At 37.8% G+C, this 21,951-nt stretch overlaps 2 protein-coding genes across 5 annotated transcripts; one reads left to right on the top strand and one right to left on the bottom strand.

The window, feature by feature from the left end:
• The first annotated feature begins 499 nt into the window (after positions 1–499).
• On the top strand, positions 500–8,080 carry LOC125188726 (diacylglycerol kinase 7-like). The gene is made up of 12 exons (XM_048085744.2): positions 500–1,002; positions 2,527–2,649; positions 2,747–2,884; positions 2,977–3,062; positions 3,769–3,856; positions 4,214–4,289; positions 4,369–4,451; positions 5,789–5,859; positions 6,159–6,236; positions 6,380–6,467; positions 7,255–7,371; positions 7,748–8,080. The coding sequence occupies exons 1-12, from the start codon at positions 673–675 to the stop codon at positions 7,904–7,906; spliced, it is 1,437 nt and encodes a 478-aa protein (XP_047941701.1). The 5' UTR covers positions 500–672; the 3' UTR covers positions 7,907–8,080.
• A 3,869-nt stretch (positions 8,081–11,949) lies between these two features.
• On the bottom strand, positions 11,950–17,064 carry ARP8 (actin-related protein 8). 4 transcript variants are annotated; one of them, XM_048086307.2, is made up of 13 exons: positions 16,700–17,061; positions 16,541–16,626; positions 16,359–16,429; positions 16,217–16,284; positions 16,069–16,130; positions 15,603–15,700; positions 15,325–15,378; positions 14,624–14,705; positions 14,094–14,236; positions 13,312–13,460; positions 12,892–13,025; positions 12,420–12,538; positions 11,950–12,185 (listed from the first exon to the last, which is right to left on the bottom strand). In XM_048086307.2, the coding sequence occupies exons 1-13, from the start codon at positions 17,026–17,028 to the stop codon at positions 12,108–12,110; spliced, it is 1,473 nt and encodes a 490-aa protein (XP_047942264.1). In that variant the 5' UTR covers positions 17,029–17,061; the 3' UTR covers positions 11,950–12,107. The 4 variants fall into 4 exon arrangements, 2 of the variants coding, with proteins under 2 accessions (XP_047942264.1, XP_047942265.1); XM_048086308.2 differs by lacking the exon at positions 15,325–15,378 and having other exon boundaries at positions 16,700–17,060; XR_016130871.1 differs by lacking the exons at positions 11,950–12,185; positions 12,420–12,538 and adding an exon at positions 13,111–13,201 and having other exon boundaries at positions 12,915–13,025; positions 16,700–17,064.
• Between the last annotated feature and the right edge of the window lie 4,887 nt (positions 17,065–21,951).

Below are 21,951 nucleotides of genomic sequence, written 5' to 3'. Positions count from 1 at the left end.
GTTTGATTCCCGGAAAATCAATAGAATAAGATAAAAAAAAAAACATGAATTTCATATCACCTGACTATTGATATATTTAGCATTCCAAGTCAATAATATTGATATTCTGTTTAGCATTTCTATTAAAAGCTATGATAATCATATACTATAAATGTTGAATAATTAACTTACTTTTTCATGAAAAATAGTTTTATTACTTTCTCTATCTGGAAAACATACAAGATTATCTATTAAAATTAGTTTCCACCTAAAATTTGATAATAGTTTTTTGTTTTTTGATTTGTTAATTTATAAAAACTACGCCGTCCACCATTAATAAGATTATTTCTAATATATGGAAGCTAGTATGCCAATTTTTATTATATTTTTTTCTAAGATTAGGACAGGAAATAATCTAAAAAGTTATTCGATTATTGAAAGTCAATTTAATAATATTGCGTGCTTATTTAATTTGGTGTATATATATAATTAATGACAGTTAAAGAATATCGGTAGCGCGTAAGATGTCCGCGTTGATTTGTTTTTTACACATGACTTCGCTTTCCCAAATTGATAGCAAATTGGAGAGGTTTGAGAGAGAGAGAGAGAGGGTGAATTGAATTGAATCAGAGAGAGTGAGGAAACTGGTTCAAACCGTGCCGACATTTGCCTCAGAGAAGGGTAGAATCGTAAATGGCTCCTCCACGCAAGCCTCGACGGTTATCGACTTCCGGCCGGTCGTCGCTGATCGACTCCATCCGCGGATTCACGCTCTCCGGCGTGCGTGTCAACAAGGAGGACCTCCAGAACAAAATCACCTTCCCGGAGTATCTCCGCCGCGCGATGACGGAGGCGATCCGCGCCAAGGACGCCGACGCCGCTTCCGCCGTCCAGCTCTTCGACCAAGGCCAAGGCCAGCAGCCCGCGGAATGGCCGCTTGTGGTGTTCATCAATTCCAAGAGCGGCGGCCGCCACGGCCCCAAACTCAAGGCCCGCCTACAGGAACTGATGGGCGAAGAACAGGTCAATATTTCACTGCACTTTCGTAACTGCGCGCGTGAGAACAGTTAATATCTGGAGCAGATACGCTCGATTTTATTATAATTAATTCCTTTTTTTATTATAATTATAATTATAATTATAATTCTATGTTTAGTTTGATTTTGTGTGAATGCATTTTTCATTTTCTTCTTCCAGATTTGTAGATGTCCTATTTTAAGAACGTCATCTTCTCCATCCTCCTTTTTTTTTCTATTTTAATTTGTTATTTGTCGGTTCTTCAAAGAGAAGCTTTTTACAATGCAATAAACCAATTTTCGTATTTATGATTTGTTGGAGCAACTAAATTGTCTTAATCATGCTACGATTTCACATCAGGAAATGCGACTAATGAAATTTGGATATGTTTTTTACATATTCCTTTTCTTTTTTCACTTCACAATTTAAATCCAAAACTCCAACCGACGTTTTTATTTCAGAAATAGGAAAAGCAACAAATTTCTCCTATAAAAATATGCAATCTTTGAGTTTCTGGTCTGGCATAAATTGCTTCCGAGTTTTGCGAAGAGTACTGCTATAGTTGTTCTATTTTAGTAATTGCTTGTGAGATTTCCTGCAAAGGTTCATCTGAGGACTTGAAGAAAAGGTCGACACTATTCTAGCCATGTTTTCTGTGAATTCATTTTTTAGGCTATGCATTATCTTTCAATGTTCTTAACTTCTTATCAAATATATGTCAGATCTAACTAGAAAAGTAGCATCTTTTGGATAGCGGTGCTCTGTTGTAGGAATATAAGAACTATTGATTACTGAGTTTGTACGCTCAATCTAAACTTTAGTAAATATCGTGGTAATTATGCATTTTGCATTGGTGTTGAAATTGATAGCTGCAATTAACTCTTGCCTCTTAACTTCAGTTTTCTCATATAGTAATATTTTTCCTTTAAATGCTGATAAACTTGTTTATATCCATTGAATGTAGGCTATCTGCTTAATATGGGTAGCTTTTAGTATTAAGATTTAGGTTTGGCTACAATTGCTTTTTATTATTATTCTATGCTGAATTGCATATAAGATATATTTACTGTGAAGGTTGCTTTCTAAATTGCTTACAAGCATTTATTTAAGTGCCACAGTCACAGCATCTCATCCATAATCCCTTATGCTGGTGGATATGACAACTTGATTTCAAATACACTTAAATGGTGTTGTAGACAAAAATTCAATCAACAATTAAAATTTGAATTGGCACCATATCAACATTGTTATAGTATCCCATTCAACTAAAACATTGTTACAGTTATCATATGGCAGCACAGGGTAGTTAATTTTCTTTCAATCAACAGTAAAAATTTGAATAGTTACCTTATCTATAGTATCCCCTTCAACAAAAACATTGTCTCATTATCATATGTCAAGCATAGTAAATTGGCAGAATAGTTAATTTCTCTGCCAAGTTTTTAGTTGGTACTCATCCTATTTAAAATAGAGCAACTTATTGTCCAATTCTACTTCTCAATGCTTTTTGTTCCTGTTAAATCCCATCAGGTTTTTGACCTTTCAGAGGTGAAGCCTCATGAGTTTGTTCAGTATGGATTGTCTTGCCTGGAGAATTTTGCTAATCTTGGAGACAATTGCGCAAAAGCAACCCGTGAGAAACTTAAGATTGTGGTATGAATGTTTTGCTAACTTTCCATGCTTCAAATTACTGCTCATCATTCCTCAGATATCAATGATCATCACAAATATAAGACCTTGATATATACAGGTAGCAGGAGGTGATGGCACTGTTGGCTGGGTTCTTGGATGCCTTGGGGAGCTCAACAGACAGGGCAGGCTTCCTATTCCACCAACTGGAGTTATTCCACTTGGTACTGGAAATGACTTATCAAGGAGTTTTGGTTGGGTATGCTTTTATATGTGTCCATGTTCACATTTCGTTTCTACCAAGCTAGTCTCCTACAAGTCCTTATAAATCTTTAAAATTTTATTTTGCAGGGAGGCTCATTCCCTTTTAATTGGAAATCATCTGTTAAAAGAACTCTTGAAAAGGTCGCCCATGGTCCTATTGCTCGTCTTGACAGGTGTTCTCTTAGTTTGTTAACTTTAATGATCTTTCATATCATGGGGGTGGCGCTTATATGGTGGAGTTGATGCTTTAAATGTTTGTATGTTGTGTGCCTGCGCTCCTTTGACTGGCATAGATTTAGTCAAGAGAGCGATTGATTGAGTAGGTCACAGTTAGAGAAAGCAAAAAGGCTTTACTTATCGATTCTATATCGGTAGTTATGTGATTATCTATTTATTTGTTGGTTGGTCTAAGGAAACTTGAAGTCATGGGATATGGATATTTGAGCAATCTCTGAAGAAATGCAAATTGTAAAAAAATAAATAAATAAATTCAAATGCAAAGGGGAATTACATAATCCAGGAAACTGGGATGTAAAATAAAGCACTGCCACATCATAGTTGGCGGTGATGTATATTTAATGAAAATAATCAACAAGATGCTATTCATTTGGTACTTAATAAGGATTTTGATGTCAATAAGGATTATCTGTACACTTACATTTGAGGACGTGGAGTTTTGATCTCTCGAAGAAAAGGTTTATTAGCATCTCAAAAATCTCTTTAATGTGCCAGCCCCAGCAGTTGTAACATTTTTTCTGCAAAAAGAAGATTGATAAAACACATAAGTAATTAATACTTTGACACTGGCAGGATCTATTTATCTCTTGTAGATTTTGATGTTCTTTTCTTCTTATTAATGACATGCACCTTAATGTGCAGTTGGCAGGTCTTAATATCAATGCCAGCTGGGGAAAAATTGGAGCTACCTTATTCTCTGAAGGAAGCAGAAGAAACACCTCTTGATCAGGTTAGTGGCTGACTACTCTTTACTTCTAATCAGGAGTATCTGTTCAGTTTTACTCAATCAGTGGGGCTTATAAATATTTACTCGTGCCACTTTCTTTGGATTTGTCATTGCTTAATTATTGCTTGCTAATCTTGCAAGTGTGACTGTTAATAGCCAACCTGTTCCTCAAATTTGGTAAACTATTCACATAACTGATGTAGATAATGTTCTTAAACTATTCACATTTTAGTTTTAATGCATCATTCCTGTGGGGAATATTCATTGCTAGACTTGTCACATACTCACATGTACTTTTTTTCTTGTTTATGGATCTGTTTCCATGATATCTTTAATCTAAATTATATTTTGATTATGCAGGAACTGGAAGTTGAAGGGGAGCTTCCAGAGAAGGTTTCTTGCTATCAAGGAGTATTTTATAATTATTTCAGCATAGGTTTGTATTTGAATGCTAAACTTTCTCTTTAATATGTTTTTTACTGTCACTCTGACAAAATACTACATGTGTTATGAAGGTATGGATGCCCAAGTTGCATATGGTTTCCACCATTTACGCAATGAAAAACCTTACCTTGCTCAAGGTCCTATTTCAAATAAGGTAAGATCATTCTTTCATTTCCTAACACTGGTTTTGATCCATGGGATGCATGAAATTCTGATATAATGATCCAACATCAAGATTAGGGGTGTCAATCCAGCCGAAACCCGTGGTCAACATGAATGACGCCCGATAAAATTATAGGGTCAAGGCTATAAAATTGTGACTCAAATATGAAATCGGGTTATTCGGGTAAGCCCTAATGGGTTGACGAGTTACTTGGGCTAACCCGGTCAGGTTACAGGTCAGCTTGTTGGGCTGCATATTTTAGTTAAAAAATTTGGATTTGGATTTTGCTTATATTATACTCCCTCCGTCCCGCTTTAGGAGTTCCGGTTGATCAATTTTGGGCGTCCCGCTTTAGGAGTCCCGGTTGAGATAAATTAATAAAAAATGCCTACAAAGTGTTAAAAGTGGGTCCCAACATCCACTACAACTAATAAAAAAGTGTTAAAAGTAGGTCCCAACATCCACTATAACATTTATTTATTGGACACTCAATTAAAAGTGAGTCTCAACATCCACTACAATATTTATTTATTACACATTCAAACACTTTTTTCTTAAAACATGTGCCCGACTCAACCGGGACTCCTAAAGCTGGACGGATGGAGTTTGCTGCAGCCTACATATTATAGTTTCCCTTATCCAAAGGGTTAGGGTTGAAAATTTATAGCCCGAAAAATTTGCCACCCGAATAGCCCGCCCGCGTCCAAATAGCCCGACAACGCGAGCGGGTTGGCCCGATTGACATATCTAATCAAGATCCTTGGTTTTCAATTGAATGCTTTCATTTCCTTACATATTCTCTTTTTAACATTTATAATTTGCTCCCTGTCAAAAGTATTTGAATTCAATATAATCTACTATGCTGTGATGCTTATGAGCTGTGAATGCTAAGTGCACATAATTTGCTCTTAATAAAAAAATATTTTCTGTCAACCAATATATGCACTCACAATCATCTATTTCCAAATTATTAATAAAAAGCACAAACTATAGAAATTATGCATGGTTTAATGCTAATAGTACATAATTTGTTTTAATAAAAAATAATTTTCTGTTTCATTAAACCATGCATAATTTCTATAGTTCTTGATTTTTGCACTTATTAAATAATCTGGAACTAGATGATTGTGAATGCATATATCTCATTATTTTTAGTTCATAAATTACATGGAATAAACACCAATCAACCACCACTATTAGTTTAGCACCCAAGGCTAAAATCCATATATATGGTGCTACATCCGCTGCTTAATACAATTTTCCATGATTTCTTTTTGCAAAGATTATATCTTACTTTCATAATTCTTAATTGTGCATCCCTAATGCAGATGATATACTCTGGATACAGTTGCCAACAAGGATGGTTCTGCACACCATGCAGCAGTTATCCAGGTTTAAGGTTGGTTTTGTGTGACTTTCTTGTAATTGACCATTAAACATTACTTCTTAGAGTCCCTCTTTGAATTGTATCGACCATGCCTAACCAGCTAACTACATGATTGTCAGTCTTGTACAAGGTGGTTCTTTATTGAAATGTCAGCTCTTTATCAGCATTGGTTTTCGTTGCATGAACAACTTTATTATAATATGTTTACAAGTTAGCTTCTGGCTTACTTTTTTGAGTAACCTTCACGTTGTTTAGAATCTTTCAATAATAAGTGTGTCATTATTCAATATGCTTTTCACATTATTGCCCAGGTCTTTGAAGAACATCTTGAGGATTCACATAAAGAAGGTGAATCATTTGAAATGGGAGCAAATCCCAGTCCCATCAAGGTTGGTCTTATCTTTGGTACTTCAAACAAATTAAGTTGGATAATCTTGATAAGAGTTTCCTATGCCATTTTATAATTATTTTGCTCTAGATATGATTAGGTTAGATTATGCCATAACTAACCGAACTCTGATGGATCTTCCAGCGTGAGATCTATTGTTGTTCTTAATCTTCCTAGCTATGGAAGTGGAAGAAATCCATGGGGCAAGCTAAAGCCAGATTATCTAGAGAAGGTACTTAAATAATCCACATCTTATAACTTCAGCTGTATATGGAAATACCATTATTCATTTCTATTTTGTGTTCAAGAAAAGTACATATCATGGCTTGCTTGAGTGCAGGATTAATTTTATATTCACAAATTTTTCTAGAAATGTGTTTTCTACAGTAACCCAAGCCCGGTTGTTGATATTTACCTTCAAATCATTACTATTCTTGAACAGATGCATTCTTATTTCTCTCTTCTTTACTGAGGTTTTAAATTTATTTATTTTTCGCCCTACAGCCAGCTTTCAATGGCGCCTCATGGTTTCATTCTTCACATTACAAACGGAAATAATTTTTGGGCCACGTTTTAGGGGGCGCATTTCATCCTATTAAATGTCACACTACTCCTTGAAACCTTCACTGTCAAATGTAAATTTTAAAATAGCTAAGACATTAAGTAGACAGTGAAACTAAAAAAGAACATTTATTTGGAGATTGCGGTAAGCGGTTGCACAACAACAGTGGATAGGGAAAGAGCCCCCTCCTCTCCTGGTTTATTGGGAGGTTAAGGCCTAGTTAGTTTTATATAATACATATTCTGGTGGCTTCTGCATCTCTTCTCAACTGATTCCTAGAAATTTCTCTATTGAGAATGTAGGAATTCTATTTTATAACTGGTCCTAATTATTTTCCCCTTAACCTTTATTTGACCAATTTTATTTGATCACTTGAGAAGGATTTTATGGGTTACAAGATGGTGAATCTTTTATTCATTTTTTTCTCATTTTTCTTCCTCCTTTTTTGTTTTGCCAGAGGGGGTTTGTTCAGGCTCACCCAGATGATGGTTGTTTGGAAATTTTTGGTCTTAAACATGGATGGCATGCTTCGATGGTTATGGCTGAAGTAATATCCGCCAAACACATAGCACAGGTAGTGTACCGTTTCTCCAAGGTTGAATGAAAATAACTAAATATCTTGTTTGTAGGTCAATGAAAATAGAACATTTTTTATACCAGTCATGGAGCCATAGTATGATTGTTTTTCATTTGTTCCACCTCTCAAGCAAATGGGAGTGTTGGGGTGGGGGACCTCACTAGAAGTTTTCTTTTTTCTACCTTCTCCTTTTCCTCTTCATCGAACTTATGCTTGAATTTTTCCATCTCAAAATGTTTCTCAATGCTTGAACTTACATAAGCGCTGGTCTGATCACCAATTTAGTTAGTCTATTCTCGTACTTTACTGCAGTCTTTAGGCCTTCACCTAGAATCATCGATAATTGATGTTGTTGGTTTTGATACTGCTCCAGGCTTCAGATATCCGATTCGAGCTCAGAGGAGGAGAATGGAAGAAGTCTTACCTACAAATGGATGGTGAACCATGGAAACAACCAATGGACAAGGACTTCTCAACGTTTGTGGAAATTAAGAGAGTGTCCAATCAGTCCCTCATGGTCAGGGCAGAATAGGTTCGTGTGAAAAGCTACTTACTACAGCAATAAGTCGCTGTACATACATATTTTAGCTTTGCATTAATACATTCTTTGAGCTGAAGTTTAGTAGACTCCAGAGTGAAATTGAGTAACAATGTTTCTAATTCACAAGCATCGAATCTTAATATAATAGCTTGGTTGTTGCTTCCAGTTTTAGTTTTTTTTTTTTTTTTTTGGCTCTCTATACTATTAAGCTTTTGGCAGTGCAACGTTGAACAAAAGAATAATTTGGGCCCTTAAAAGTAGAGAAATTATGTGTATGTTTTTTCAAGATCCTGATATCTAAATGCATCTAAAATAATTTTGTCAATATACAATTATATAGTTCCACAAAATATTTTAAACATGATCAAATAAATGAAACTAAAATCTATTGATTTAATCATGGGATAAACAATCATAATAGTCTATTACTAACTGAAAAACCCAGGTCAAACATGAAGTCGTTTTAAAATATTCCTATTTTTCTTTTTTCATTTTAGTCCATTCTCTCTATATATTTATGAAATAATTTTCATTTTGTAATTTTAATGTTTTTTTTCTCTCTATTACTTTATCAGTTACGCATTTAACCTCGTATCAACATCACTAGGACTATTTTCCTTGGACGATATGATATTAATAGTATGCCCTAAGAAATCGTTTGATAAGTTGGAAAAGCAAAGAAAATATCTTTGACTCTTGGCCCAATGAGAGATTCACTCTTCTATCTCCATGATGTTATTCTCCAAAGAGTAAGTAGTGATCCTAAACATACGACGATTTTATGATTTTGGTCCAAAATAGGGGTGTCGAAACGGGTACCCGCGGGTACCCGCACCCGATTTTGGCCCAAAAGTTAGTCCCGATACCCATCCCGCAGTTAGTCGGGTATTACCCAATACCCGAGTCGGGTATCCCGCACCGACACCGCGGGTACCCGACCCGAAACATAAATTTTTTTTTCAAATTTTTGCTACAGTATCCCTTATGCTTGAGATTTCAGCGAAGCCAACTTGGAATAATAATTACTCCGATAATCATCAAACTAAACAGCCAAGTTTTGTTTAATAAACCACATAAAGATTAGCAAACATTACCGTGGAAGAAGAAAACAACACATTATATTGTTTAATACAACCCAAACCCACATGTCAAAAAACTCATTCTTTATTTGAATCCGTAGAGAAGAGAAAAGACGGAAAAATGATTCGTGATCTTAACCCTAATTAAAAGCTAAAAACTTAAAAAATACATTTTGTAATATATTACTAATAAAAAATTACATTATGATATTTAAGCCAGCCCAGTCAGCAAGTATTAAAATTAAAAATAAAAAATTATAAAATATTAATATACATATCGGGTATTTCGGGACTATCGGGATTACCCGGTCGGGTATCGGGATACCCGATACCTGCAACACCCAAAATAATTATACCCGATCCCGCCCTGTTTCCCGATTCCGTCGGGTATCGGGTCGGATTCGGGATTATCCGTTACCCGCTACCCATTTCGACACCCCTAGTCCAAAACATTATCTTTTGAATTATTGAGTTCCCAACAAATAAAAACGGATCAGATTTGGTCCATTTTTTACAGAACCGTTTATTTTAACAGTCAATGCTAATTAAATGGCATTTGACTAGATTAGTTTAATTAATATATTTAAGAGTATTTTGTACTCCCTCTGTCCTAATAATTTGGGACACTTTGACCCGGCACGAGTTTTAAGAAATTTAATGGAAAGTGAGGTGAAAAAGTTGGTGGGATGTGGACCCTACTTTTAAAGTATTAGTTTTATAATAAAATGTGAGTAAGAATAAGTTAGTGGAATATGGGGTCCACTACCAAAAATGGTAAAAGTAAAATGAGACAAATTATGTGGGACGGTCCGAAATGGAATACTTGGTCGAATTATGGACGGAGGGAGTAAATAATAAATCCAGTTGAACCGCACACTTCATCTTCTTCTTTCATCACCTCCATAACCACCACCACACCACCTCCGTAGCCATCACTGCCCTCACGGGGCCCGTAGCCACCACAGCTGCCGCCTCCTCCATAGCCTCCGCCATCACGGCGAGGGACACAGAAACCGCCTCCGCCACCGTTGTTCGAGAAGTGCATGGAACAAATTCCGTTTGCTCAGGCGTCGTCGTGGAGGATGATTTGCTCCGGTCGAGGGTAGAGTGTTGACAATTAAGGATAATAGCTTGTGGTACAATGAGGGGAAATTGAAGCACGTGCCGCGGTGGCTGCCTGCGGAGAGAGGTGGAGGAGAAGAGGCGAGGGGAAGTGAAGTTGGAGGAGAGTTTGGAAATGGAAGAGGCGGCGAATTTAGGGAGCAGTAAGATGAAGAAGTTGAAAAGGGAATGCTATGATGAAGATGTGGAACAAGTGTTGGTGAATATAGGGATATTCATATTCAAAATTGGAAATGTTAGAAAATTTAAGTGTAACAGTGACGTCCAACGGCGGAGGAAGGAAGAAACCCAGAACTAGTTTACTGAATTGGGCATTTTAGAGTTAATTCAACACTTTTTCCTCTCTTATCTGTGAATGGCTAGGAATTGGTCGACCGTAGCATCATCACCTTCATCGAGGCTCAATCTCGCGGCAGCTGTGGCGGTTTCTATGGCCCTCGTCGTGATGGCAGAGGCTATTGAGGTGGCGGTAGTGGCAGTGGTGGCTACGTAGGTGGTGTGGTGGTGGTTATGGAGGAGATAAAAGAAGAAGATAAAGTGTGAGGTTCAGCTGGAATTTTTTTTTTCAAAATGTTAAATATATTAATACTAATCTAGTCAAATGCAATCTAATAATGCAATCTAATTAGCGTTTGATTGTTAAAAATAAATAGTTCCGTCATAAAATGGACCAAATTTGATCCGTTTTTATTGGTTCGGCACTCAATAATTCAAAAGACAATGTTTTGAACCAAAATCGTAAAATCATCATATGTTTAGGACCACTTTTGGCCCTTACTCTTCTCCAAATTAAAATTTGACAAACATACTATCAATGATTTAATTTCTTGATTTCTTCTAGAATTGCTAGCGTGAGATATAAAAGAACTACAACAAATTTATTATTTCCACTTTCTTATTTCTCTTAAATTTTTAGAATTTTAAAAATTTCACGAGATGTTAAACCCAAACAAATTTTTATTCCCACTCTTGCTTTTTTTTAAAAAAAGAAAAAAATAATAATAAATTTCTATATAAAGGAGAAAATTACAAATGATGTCAAGAGGGCTCGAATTCCACTCTTGCCTACTACCATTATGCTTGCTGCAGTGAAAGAATTAGTACTATATCATATATTAACTTTTTTGTTTTCTAAGATTTAATCGAGAACCTTGATACCAATGATTTTTTTTTATCAAGCAAAAACTAAAAGATGTGAATTCTCTTACTTTCCACCAACTTGTTTTTCAATTTTCCTTGAACCACCGCCAACACTAAAAATCAATCTAGACAACTTGATGCAAAAGATATCAAATCTGCAAGGGCAAAGTTTGGGTAGAAGTTTTTAGAGTATTTGGAGAATAATCAAGAGCAATGCATGGATAATTCCTCAAGAAAGTGTCAAAAGAACGGCGAAGATAATAGAGATTTAAATTTGAAACACGAATTGCAGACTGAAAATTAAAATGAAAAGTAGGAATTGATAAGGGGAATAATCGCTCAATAAACCCAAATAAATATATGTATATATATATATTGGGGTGTTTTGGTTTAAAACACAACATAAATCTCAGCCCTTAGATTGGATGATGGTGATAATAATAATTGAACTACATTATTAGACTAAAAATAAACATTATTCGCCGAACTAAAATGGTACATTATTATCCGAACTACATTATTAGGCTAAAAATCACACTATTAGATGACACGTGACATCAATCTAACCATTAGATCACAAGATCCAATGGATTGCAAGTGTTTTGAGTTTTACTTATATTTAGCGTTTGGATATGAATATAGCCCTATATTTATTTATCCATTTATCTGTGGCGGGTGTGAGAATTTGAAGTATATCTCAACAAATGGACAAACTGAATGACAATAGGGATTAGGAAGTGTTTCTACATACTGCTTTAATATATTTTGTGGTCTTACCATGATCATTTTCATACACAAGATATCTTATTCATGGAAACATCGTCCGACTTTGAAGAAATTGTGAAGGTAGTTCACCACAACACCTTCCGCTTGGACCGTTGCCGGAATTGCTTTCTAGTCATGCACCAAGATGTGTTAAATGTGCTCAACTGTATCCAAGAGAAAATGATTAAACCCCGCATCTAAGGCATGAGTAACAACGAATTGTTTAAGTGATTTTTAGGAGAACAAGGAACAGCATACCACTTCCTTTAGTAATCATGCAATTTAAGTACAAAAGGAGAGGTGGTCAATAACAATTACTACAGCCTATGCTAATACATCAAACATGGTTCAAGCAGTGGAAAAGAGTAGCAGAGTTGGTCCATACAGATATTACTTACATTGCTGACGAGCTGCGCTCCAAACCACGCAGAATCCCCGCCATTAGGGGGAGGTAAAACCCGAACTCCATTGGACAAGGAAGTTGGCAGAAGTCCGCACAGTTCTTTCTCTAGTCTTGCTGGAAAAGAAACAACAAAAAGATCAAACTTCCAGCACCCATCATCAAACCAGTGACTGTTTGGGACTTCCAACTGCAACTTCATTTACCAAGTTCTCAGTTTCATGTTAATTTTTTTACTCTCAAGAATTCCCAAAGAAACCCACTACCCAAACACTGAACTTCTCTTCGGGGTATTACCAAAAAACCAAAACTATATCATCAAATCATTTTTCCAAGAAACCAATGATCGGATTCTGATACATCTAATTATTTCCTGTTCCAAAACTAAAACATGTGCAGTTTATCTATCTAAACTACAAACTTCGGTCCTTTTACATTAAGAAACTGAGTTGATGCAGAAGGATATAAACCTGCTAATCCTGGCATACATGCACTGCCACCGGCCAAGACAACAGTTCTATACCAATTATCATCCGCAGTTAATTCAGCATCATGGCAGTGATCCATGCAAAGCGCCACCGCCTGATGCAGACCCATTGCCTGCCTGTAAAGATATAATAATATAGTATTACTATATCAACAGCAGCAGACAGATGCCAAACATTGATAATGGGAGAACAAGCTATTACGTTTTTTCCTAGTAAATTCCATCTAATTATATTTTAAGCCTTCAGGTACATCAAAATGAGCATCGGAGATTGTTCCTAAACCTGAGATGACCTTTATAAAAAACTGAGTTAATCACATACATAGATGCTAGAAAAAGAAAACTCCAAGAGTTGGTTTCATCTAATACTACAACCAGTCATTGTTAAGACAAGTGTACATACATTCCTGCCATGCGAGGCTGAAACAGTATTTCTCCTGTCTGAAAGCGCTCATTTGAAAGCGTAAACGAACTGGAAGGTGAAATATCAAACGATGCTCGAGTGTCTTTGGATAGTTCATCTTCATAGTCAAGGGCAACATAACACAAGTTCTGCAAGTCCAAATACACAAGAAAGGCAGTGAAATGAAATTAACTGCCTCAGAAAACCTCAAACAATAAAAAGATGACTGTTGTCATATGTATGAATCACAACAAGTTAACAATGCCAAGTTTATCTCTTTTTTGTATTTTAACCCAAGAAAAAAAAAAGTACAGGAAGGTTTACTCCAATAAGAATCAATCTCATAAATGATATGGGAAAAATATTAGTAAGGGAGAGAAATGTCACAATAGTTATGAGATCAAATCCAAGAAGACAAGACCAGATACAAGAGATAACACTTCCACGGGTGAGGTTAAAAGTTAGTAATGATAACAAGTTAGGGGTGCAAAGAGAGGTAACTTTAAGTGTATATGATCCCAAGGATGATCGAATAACTTTCTAGACTTCTCGTTAGTCCCATCCATCATTGATATGTACAAGTTGCAGTAGAAAAGTAGGTATAGGAGTATTAGGGCATATTTATCCTCAGATGGATGTGGAATAAGTTGTTTTTGGCAGCTGTTGCAGACTAGGGAACTTTCCTCTGATGGATTCAGTCCAGTTATGTTCATTTCCTTGAATTCCATAGTTGTGTGGATGTAAAATTTGAGAGGTTAATAACACATAAGAGAGACTAGTACCTCTTTCAATGTGCGGACAGTATACAGAGAGTCAAATTGTATGTTATTCTGTTGCATCCGATCTCGGAGGTATCCTGTAAGTTTCAAAGCTCCCATCCCAACAACTTCCACCCCAACCTTATACATCACCTTGCCATGTAAAACTGTCAACACAAAAATGCATATGTATGTAGTCCCACCTCAACAAATATCAACTTCCACAAGTTCACAATTGACATTGACAAATGAAGGTGTCTTAGGCAGCATTTTGATTTGTGCACTTGGTGATGAATTTGAAATGACATTAAGTTAATTCTTATAAGATGGTTTTCAAACATCAAAATCAGTCTAAAATAAATGAGCATGGTAGATTTGGAATCTATTACGCAATGATTTAAACACCTATAAATGGATTCACAATTTTGCATTTCAAATCGATCTTCAGATCATTCAAACTTTACAGCCTTAGATACAATGGCCAAAGAAATTGCTGCTCGACTGGACATCAAATACTTTTCAAACACTACAATGAACAAAGTCAATTAACATACTTGGAACAACAGATGTTTGATGGAAACCAACATTCACAAGAATTCCTGATGTTCTTCGTGCTGCAAACAAAGCCAGAGTCGCCTGCATGTTGAGGATGAGAAGAAGTTACAGCTTGATACTAAACTTGATGATAACTGGTCAAAGATGAAACAGAACTCTTTACATTGAAATTTTTGCCTTCATGAAAATTTTCAATGTTGCAACACGTATTTAGGAAAAAATGGATAACTAGTGTCTTGCAAAAAACAAGAACAAGGTGTTGGACTGAACTTTTGTCTGAACAGCCAGAGCCAAAAAAGAAGAAAAAGAAGAATGTAATCTCCTATAGAGTCTCCCATACCCACATAGAAATATTCAGGAACGACTGTTGCTTGGATAAAGAGAAAGTATTCCATAACATGATGAACAATTGCAATGATATCTATTGTGCAGTTGGAAGCCTTTAGTCATGAATTTATAACTTCATTATTTTTCAGTTCCCTTTTTGTCATTTTTTACTTGTTGAGTGATGCAGGGTGGGGGCGGGGGCTATGCATTATGCAGCCTATCTTTTTTACCTAGTCAACTTCAGAAGCTTAAGCCCATCAACAGCATGACTAACTACAAACTTCAGATGCAACAAGCCACAATTCCGAAGATAGTGTGTGTGCATTAAAAACTTAACCGCACATGTGTTTGTTCATGGATATGCACAAATTACCCCTGATAAGTGTGTTTCCATCAAGGAGCACGCTGATTGGTGGTCAAAAGATACCTGAGGGGAATTTTACTTCCATGATGTGCTTAAACTCAGTTAGAGGCTAACAAAAATCACACACAACTACAAATTCCACCACATTTACATGAAGATGTGAACCATCATTATTGAATATCTATGTTAAGAGGTTTTCCATAACATGTAGTCATGGCATATAGTAATAGATCAAGAAAGACAGTATCCAAGAAAAATCCCCATTGGAGGACCTATTAAAGAAATACCTGGTTGATGGCACATACAGCAGGAACATTCATATCAAACAGTGTCGAGTAAATGGCATCCTTGAGATGTCTTCTAGAACCTTTTGCAGACTCGGTATCTGATTGTTAAGGAAAAATATTACAACGAAATGAAGAATGCCTGACCAACCAAAGCAGAAAGACTATAGAAGAAAGGAGAGACAAACATAAGAACTCCAACATAGATACTCAATAATGAAATCAAACAGCATGCAAGTTCTTTTTAAGTTGTACACCTTTCTTTAAGGTGTAGAGTGATCCGACATGAACATGATTTGAAAAGTAAAAGTAGATGAGATAGATATTAAAAACGTTTTCAGCACACGGGAATGGGATGGAGCGTAATACCATCATAAGCAATTTTTTAATAAGTCAAAAGGGTAAACCTGAGAACAAAATCTAATAATAAAAGTAAAAAAGGTTAATACGCGCGTATTATGAATCTAACCATCACAATGGCAAAGGGGTATTGATACAACAATTGGTTGTGTTGATGTTTTCACCTGCATCCTGTATGTCATAAACTATAGTTAACAGGACGGAAAAATATACAATAACCTACATCCTGTTTGCAAATATAAAATGAGTAGAAAAACCTGTTGCAAATTGTTGAAAAAAAATGTCGAAGTCTAGAAGGCATTGGAGACTCAATATTTCCAAATTCCTACAAAATTAGCAAGATTTGAGAGGGCAGTGAAGGTGGAAGCAGGCATGTATTCCCAAGGACACGAATCTTACTAAAAAAGTTGCTGATCGCCCCGATGGAGAAGCATACTTGCTCCATCCATATTTACAATAACCTGAACCCCCTATATCAATAAATTATGCATAAATATAAGGGAATGTTTTCATAATTATAGTAGTATGAGTAAATGAGGAGTGAAAAAAACGCATTCGAGTGAGAGAATACACAAAGGTACCATCAATTATAAGAGCTCCAGGGACCTGAACGCGCTGAGCATAAATATGCATAAATGATAGGTCATGCATCTGAGCAGGAAACACTCTGCAAATCAAGAAAACTAGTTTGATAGGTTCAATTTGAAGTTCCTATTGAAAGAGGATAGTAAGATTCTTACTGCAGAGGATAGCCCGATCGCAGGTGAGTCTCCGCGAAGAAAACAGAGTCCCAAGGATCGGGCTGATGCTGCAGGAAATAAATCCACAAGCGATTATCCGACACAAGAAATTTCCAGGAATTGCAGACTGCACTCAACCGCGCAGACTCCTTGGGCCCCAGAATTTTGAGAATTTGCATGAAGATGTCGATTGGAATCCGGTCGAAGTCGCCGGTGGATGACGACTGCATATACATAAGCTGGTCGTAGTCTGAAGCCGAATTGGGGCTGGATTTGGAGGCGGATCGGTGGGCCATGGATTCCCAAACCTTGCGAATGAGAGCGCTCATGGCTGCGGCATGGATTGGGGGTTCAATAATTCAATTTTATCACAATTCTTGATTTTTGATTTCTGGTCAGCTGAGCTTTCTCGAATGAAAGCGACTGGGTTAGAGCACACGTGTCAGCCTTTGACTTCTGCACGTGTATTGATCAAAGGCTGTTTATTTGTTTCGGGATTATACCCCCTTCGTCCATGGAAAGTTGAGAAATTTTGTCATTTCGGTTCGTCCACAAAAAATATACTCCCTCCGTCCCAAGATAAGTGACTTGTATTCCTTTTTGGGGTGTCCCACTATAAGTGACCTATTTCCATTTTTAGCAAAAAGTCATCTCTCTTACTTTATTCTCCACCTATTTTATTCTCTCTTCTCTCCTCTACTTTTCTCTCTCTCATACTTTACTCTCTCCATTTTAACTTATTTAAATATCATTCATTAAATCTCGTGCCCAAAAGAAGTAGGTCACTTATCTTGGGATGGAGGGAATACTAAGTTTAAAAAGAAAGGTTTTCAATCAATACTAACCTTACACGTCATTCTAAATGTTGACTCCATAATCCACTAACACTCAATTCACTACATTTTCCCTCCGTCTATCTTACTTTTCCAATCTCTCTTTTACTTTACCAATTACCCCTTCCGTCTGCCATTAAGAGTCTCATTTATGGGCAGCACGTGTTTTAAGAAATGTTAAAAAAAGTGAGTGGAATAAAGTTTGTGGAATAGGGGTCCCACTTGTTTATATTAGTTTTAAATGAAATGTGACTGGAATGAGTTAGTGGAAGATGGGACCCTATTATCATTTATGGTAAAAGTGAATCGGGACTACTATTCGCGGACGGACTAAAATGAAAAAACGGGACTCCTATTCGCAGACAGAGGGAGTATACTTTAAAATCCGTGTCATTCACAATCTTATCTATTTTTCGTGGATATAAGCAGTATTTTTTAAGCAAACCTATTCTTGGCTGAGGATTAGGTTAGGCAAATCCTCAACCCATTCATTGCACGAAATAGATAAGTTTTGCAGGTCTTATTATTACAAAGAGTAAATAAGAGAACTTACCTATAAAAATAAATCCTCTTTCTATTTTATTTGTTACAAACAAATGTCAAATCAAACAACCAGTTTGGCAGCAATGTTGCCCACAAACTCAATTTTAATATTCCCTCCGTCTCAAATTACTTGAGTCGTATTTCTTTTTGAATTATCCCAAATTACTTGAGTCATTTCTCTTTTTGGCTAAAAATAAAACATTTAATCACACCTACTTTATTCTTTCTTTTACTCCCTCTGTCCCCCATTAAGAGTCACACTTTTCCATTTCGATCCGTCCCCAATTAAGAGTCACAATTCATTTTTACCATAAATAGTAAGTAGGTCTCACATTCCACTAACTCAATTCACTCACATTTTATTATAAAACCAATATAAAAAAATAGGTCCCACATTCCACTAACTTTTTCAACCAACTTTTCTTTACATTTCTTAAAACCCGTGCCCAGTCAAAGAGTGACTCCTAATAGGGGACGGAGGGAGTACTTAACTCTCTCTTCTATCTCTTACTTTATTCTCTCATCTACTTTATTTAACTCATTAAACACAACTTTAAATTTTAACTCTCTACTTTCAACCAGTACTTAACTCTCTACTCACTCACATTCTCTCTTACTTAACTCTCTACTTTATTCGAGTTGCACCAGTGCCTTTAAAATCGAGATAGCAGACCCACTATCATAGATTTCTACCCAAGCATCCCTGGCCCCTTTTCGAGCAAGATAGTAATTGTTTGATTCCCCTCTTGAACAATATGTGTGATCTTCACCTGAATTTTGAGAGTTGAACCGCTGCAGGCAGTTACGGATCCATAAATTTTAATATGGGGGTGTGATGAATAATTTAATCAACTTGAAAATATACAATTTAATGGATCATTTTTTGTTGTTATTAATTTTCTAGTGAAGTCATTTAATTGTATATAAAAAAAATAGATTGTTTTTAGTGTTATTACTTGATACTTTTTCATTATTTAAAATGGAAGTTTTTATATACTCTTATAAACTTATGGCGTGTTTGGTTAGTCTGTTAGACTTTCTAAATGGGCCATTTCTCACCCTATCTGATGTTTGGTTCGTCCTTTTCTCCGCGATACAAAAAGGGAAATCCACCGGATCGACAACCGTAGCACCATGGCCGCCAACAATTCCAGAGGAAACGACGGCCGAACCCTCGGTTTCACATACCGAAAGGTCTTAGATTGGAGCCCTCGCTCGCGATCAATCACAAGCAAAAACCGGGCCAAGCACAAGCACGGCGGAACGAGAAGTGGAGAAGATCGGTGAACAGGAGGATGGTGGTGATCTGGCGGAGGGAATGGAATGCACGGTGGTGGATGAACATGGGGAAGAGAAAGTGAATGAGGGGGAAACCCTTGCTTCTGGTGGAAGAGATGAAAGGGAACCCCTTGTTGTAAAAGGTGTAGAGGGGCCCGAGGAGGAAGGGCTGAAGGAAGTTGTGGATCTGGTGGACATACCAGAGGAAGAGGACTCGCCGGTAGATTTGAGGGCATCTAGGCGAAGGACCAGACGGAGCTTGCTGGACGAGGTGGATGACCTCGATCAGCCCATGAGACTGGAATTCCTTGCCCCAGGGGCAGGAGGTGAGCAGGAGGAGGAAGCTCCTGGGTCTGAAGAGGAGGTGGATGAAGCGGAAGAACGTCGCTTGGCCATGGAACGTAAATGCAAGGGAAAGCATGCGGCCGCTCCCCAGCCCAAGAGATCGAAAAGAACTGCCTCCGTCAAGAGCGTTGAGGCGAAGGAGCCAGTCGGTCCTGCCCTGGATAGCGAGTCAGAGTACGAGGAAGAAGAAGAGCAGGAGGAGGAGCTCAACTACGAGCGAACAGAGGTCTGGGTGACCAAAAAGCTGTTAGAGGATATGGGAAAGTTTGATGATCCGAAAATGGCAGCTACTTACAAGGAGCGAGGCGCGATCGGGAAACTGGCCAGGTCTGGGAAACGCTATGACCCGGAGGCACTCAGGGAGATTGGGTCGGAGCAGGAGTTCCTGGCATTCATCGGGGACATAGGATTCGAGTGGCTGCTAAAGCACAACACACATGAGGTGCCAGTTGCCCTAGCCAAGGAATTCTTCTCCACCTTTCGCCTCAAGTCTACAACTGATTTGGACGCTGACTCCATCACCTTCAGGCTGTTCAACCAAGAATATGAGATGAGCATAAGGGAGTGGTCCTTGAGGATGGGTCTGTTCACCCATGCCGAAGACGAGGAGGGCATCTGGAATGAACGAATGGTCGGAGCCCCAAAGCATACCCCTAGATTCAAGCCGCAGGCAGCATGAGAATTCATCACTCATAAGAGGGTGGGGACTTTCAAGACCAGCTATTCCAAGGGCTTCCACATCACCAACCACATCCTTCGATTTGCTCAAGTGTTTATAGGATACAATCTGATGGGCACAGCCAACTCCGCTCTCACCACTGCAGAGCTCTACTTCGCCTGGTGCATGGCCAAGAGAATCAAAGTCCGCCTAGGCTACTGGCTGGCCCAAGCTTGCCACCAGATGACTGTCAACCCCTCCCGACATATGTACACATGCCATCTACTTGGCGCCTACCTTCAACACAACATCATAATGAAGATAGGAAAGGCGGAACCCGACATACTGATGTGCGAGCCCCCAAAGCTGTTCAGCATAGAATAATTCTTCAACAAGGGGCTCTTGTAAATGGATGGCCCGGAGGTGTGTTTCTACGATGTAAGGACGGTGGTGGAGAAGGTGAAGAGGGAGCCGGATGGGACAGAGGCCGTGATGAGTGTAGACTATGAGGAGCTAAGGAAAGACATGGCAGCGGTGCGGGAAGAACTCGGCGGGGTCCGACTGGAGATACAGGCCATAAAGGGGAGCATTGATGTCCTGGCCGAGAGATCATCAGCCCAAAATGATAGAATGGCTGATGCGGTCAGGTTGATGAAGAAAATGGCGGAGTGGCTCGAGGAGAAATTCTCCCAGACCCAGCAAAGATTGCCTCCTGGATTCGGTAGTGCGGCCAGGCAGCCCGGTCAAGGCAACTCATCTCTCCAGCGACCACCGCCCACGTCCAAGTCTGTGGTAGCCATGTCTGCGTCGAAGTCCCTAGCGCCTGTATCAGTGAAGAAGCACATATCAAAGCAACCCGTGATAGAGGAAGAGGAACCGGAGTCACCGGTTAAGAAGAAAGTCAAGACGAACCGCCCCAGTGTACCACCTAGGTCTGGCTCCCGAGGGGGCCAGACCCAGAATTGATACCCCCCAGATGACCAAGTAATTTTACATTTCAGTTTTTATTTTTCAGTTTTCTTTTCTTGTGCATATTTATGTTTGTGTGTCTGTTTTTTTATGCTGAGCATGTTTATAGTTGTTTATGTGTGCAATCTCTCACTTAGCCCCAATTCTTGGTCTAAGTGTGAGAAGTTTTTGTTTGTTTAGTATATTTGTTTTCTGTTTAGTATTTATGTCTTCTACCACTTAGCCCAGTGTCCGGTCTAAGTGTAAGAAGTTTCTTTTGAATGTTTTTATATGTGTTTAAGTTTTCGTGAAATTTGTTTTATTTTCTGTGTGAAGTGAAAATAGGAGGGGGGAGGGACTTAGTACCATCTGTGCTCAGCATGCGTAAGAGTCATTAGGTCTAGGAGTTAGTTTTTTAGGATTTATGTGTTTTAGCATGAGCTGGTGAAGATAATAAGGCAAGATCCCCTTTAGTGAGAGTAATTGAAGAAATCGGTTTGGAAGAAGTAAGAACGATAGAAAATGTCTTAGCTGACCTAGTTGTGAAGCCCCATTATATAAGTGAGTTATAAGCCTGAATATTGTGTGCTAACATGTAAAAAATGGGCTGCCATCTGATGCTTAGGGAGAGAATATAGAAAGGAGGA

The sequence above is a fragment of the Salvia hispanica genome, chromosome 5, assembly GCF_029641045.1.
Source record: "Salvia hispanica isolate PSC_SH4W2 chromosome 5, Shi_PSC_v1, whole genome shotgun sequence".
NCBI classification, from domain to species: Eukaryota; Viridiplantae; Streptophyta; class Magnoliopsida; order Lamiales; family Lamiaceae; genus Salvia; species Salvia hispanica.
Note: the sequence above shows the minus strand (reverse complement) of the source record. Positions and strands in the feature narration are given on the sequence as shown.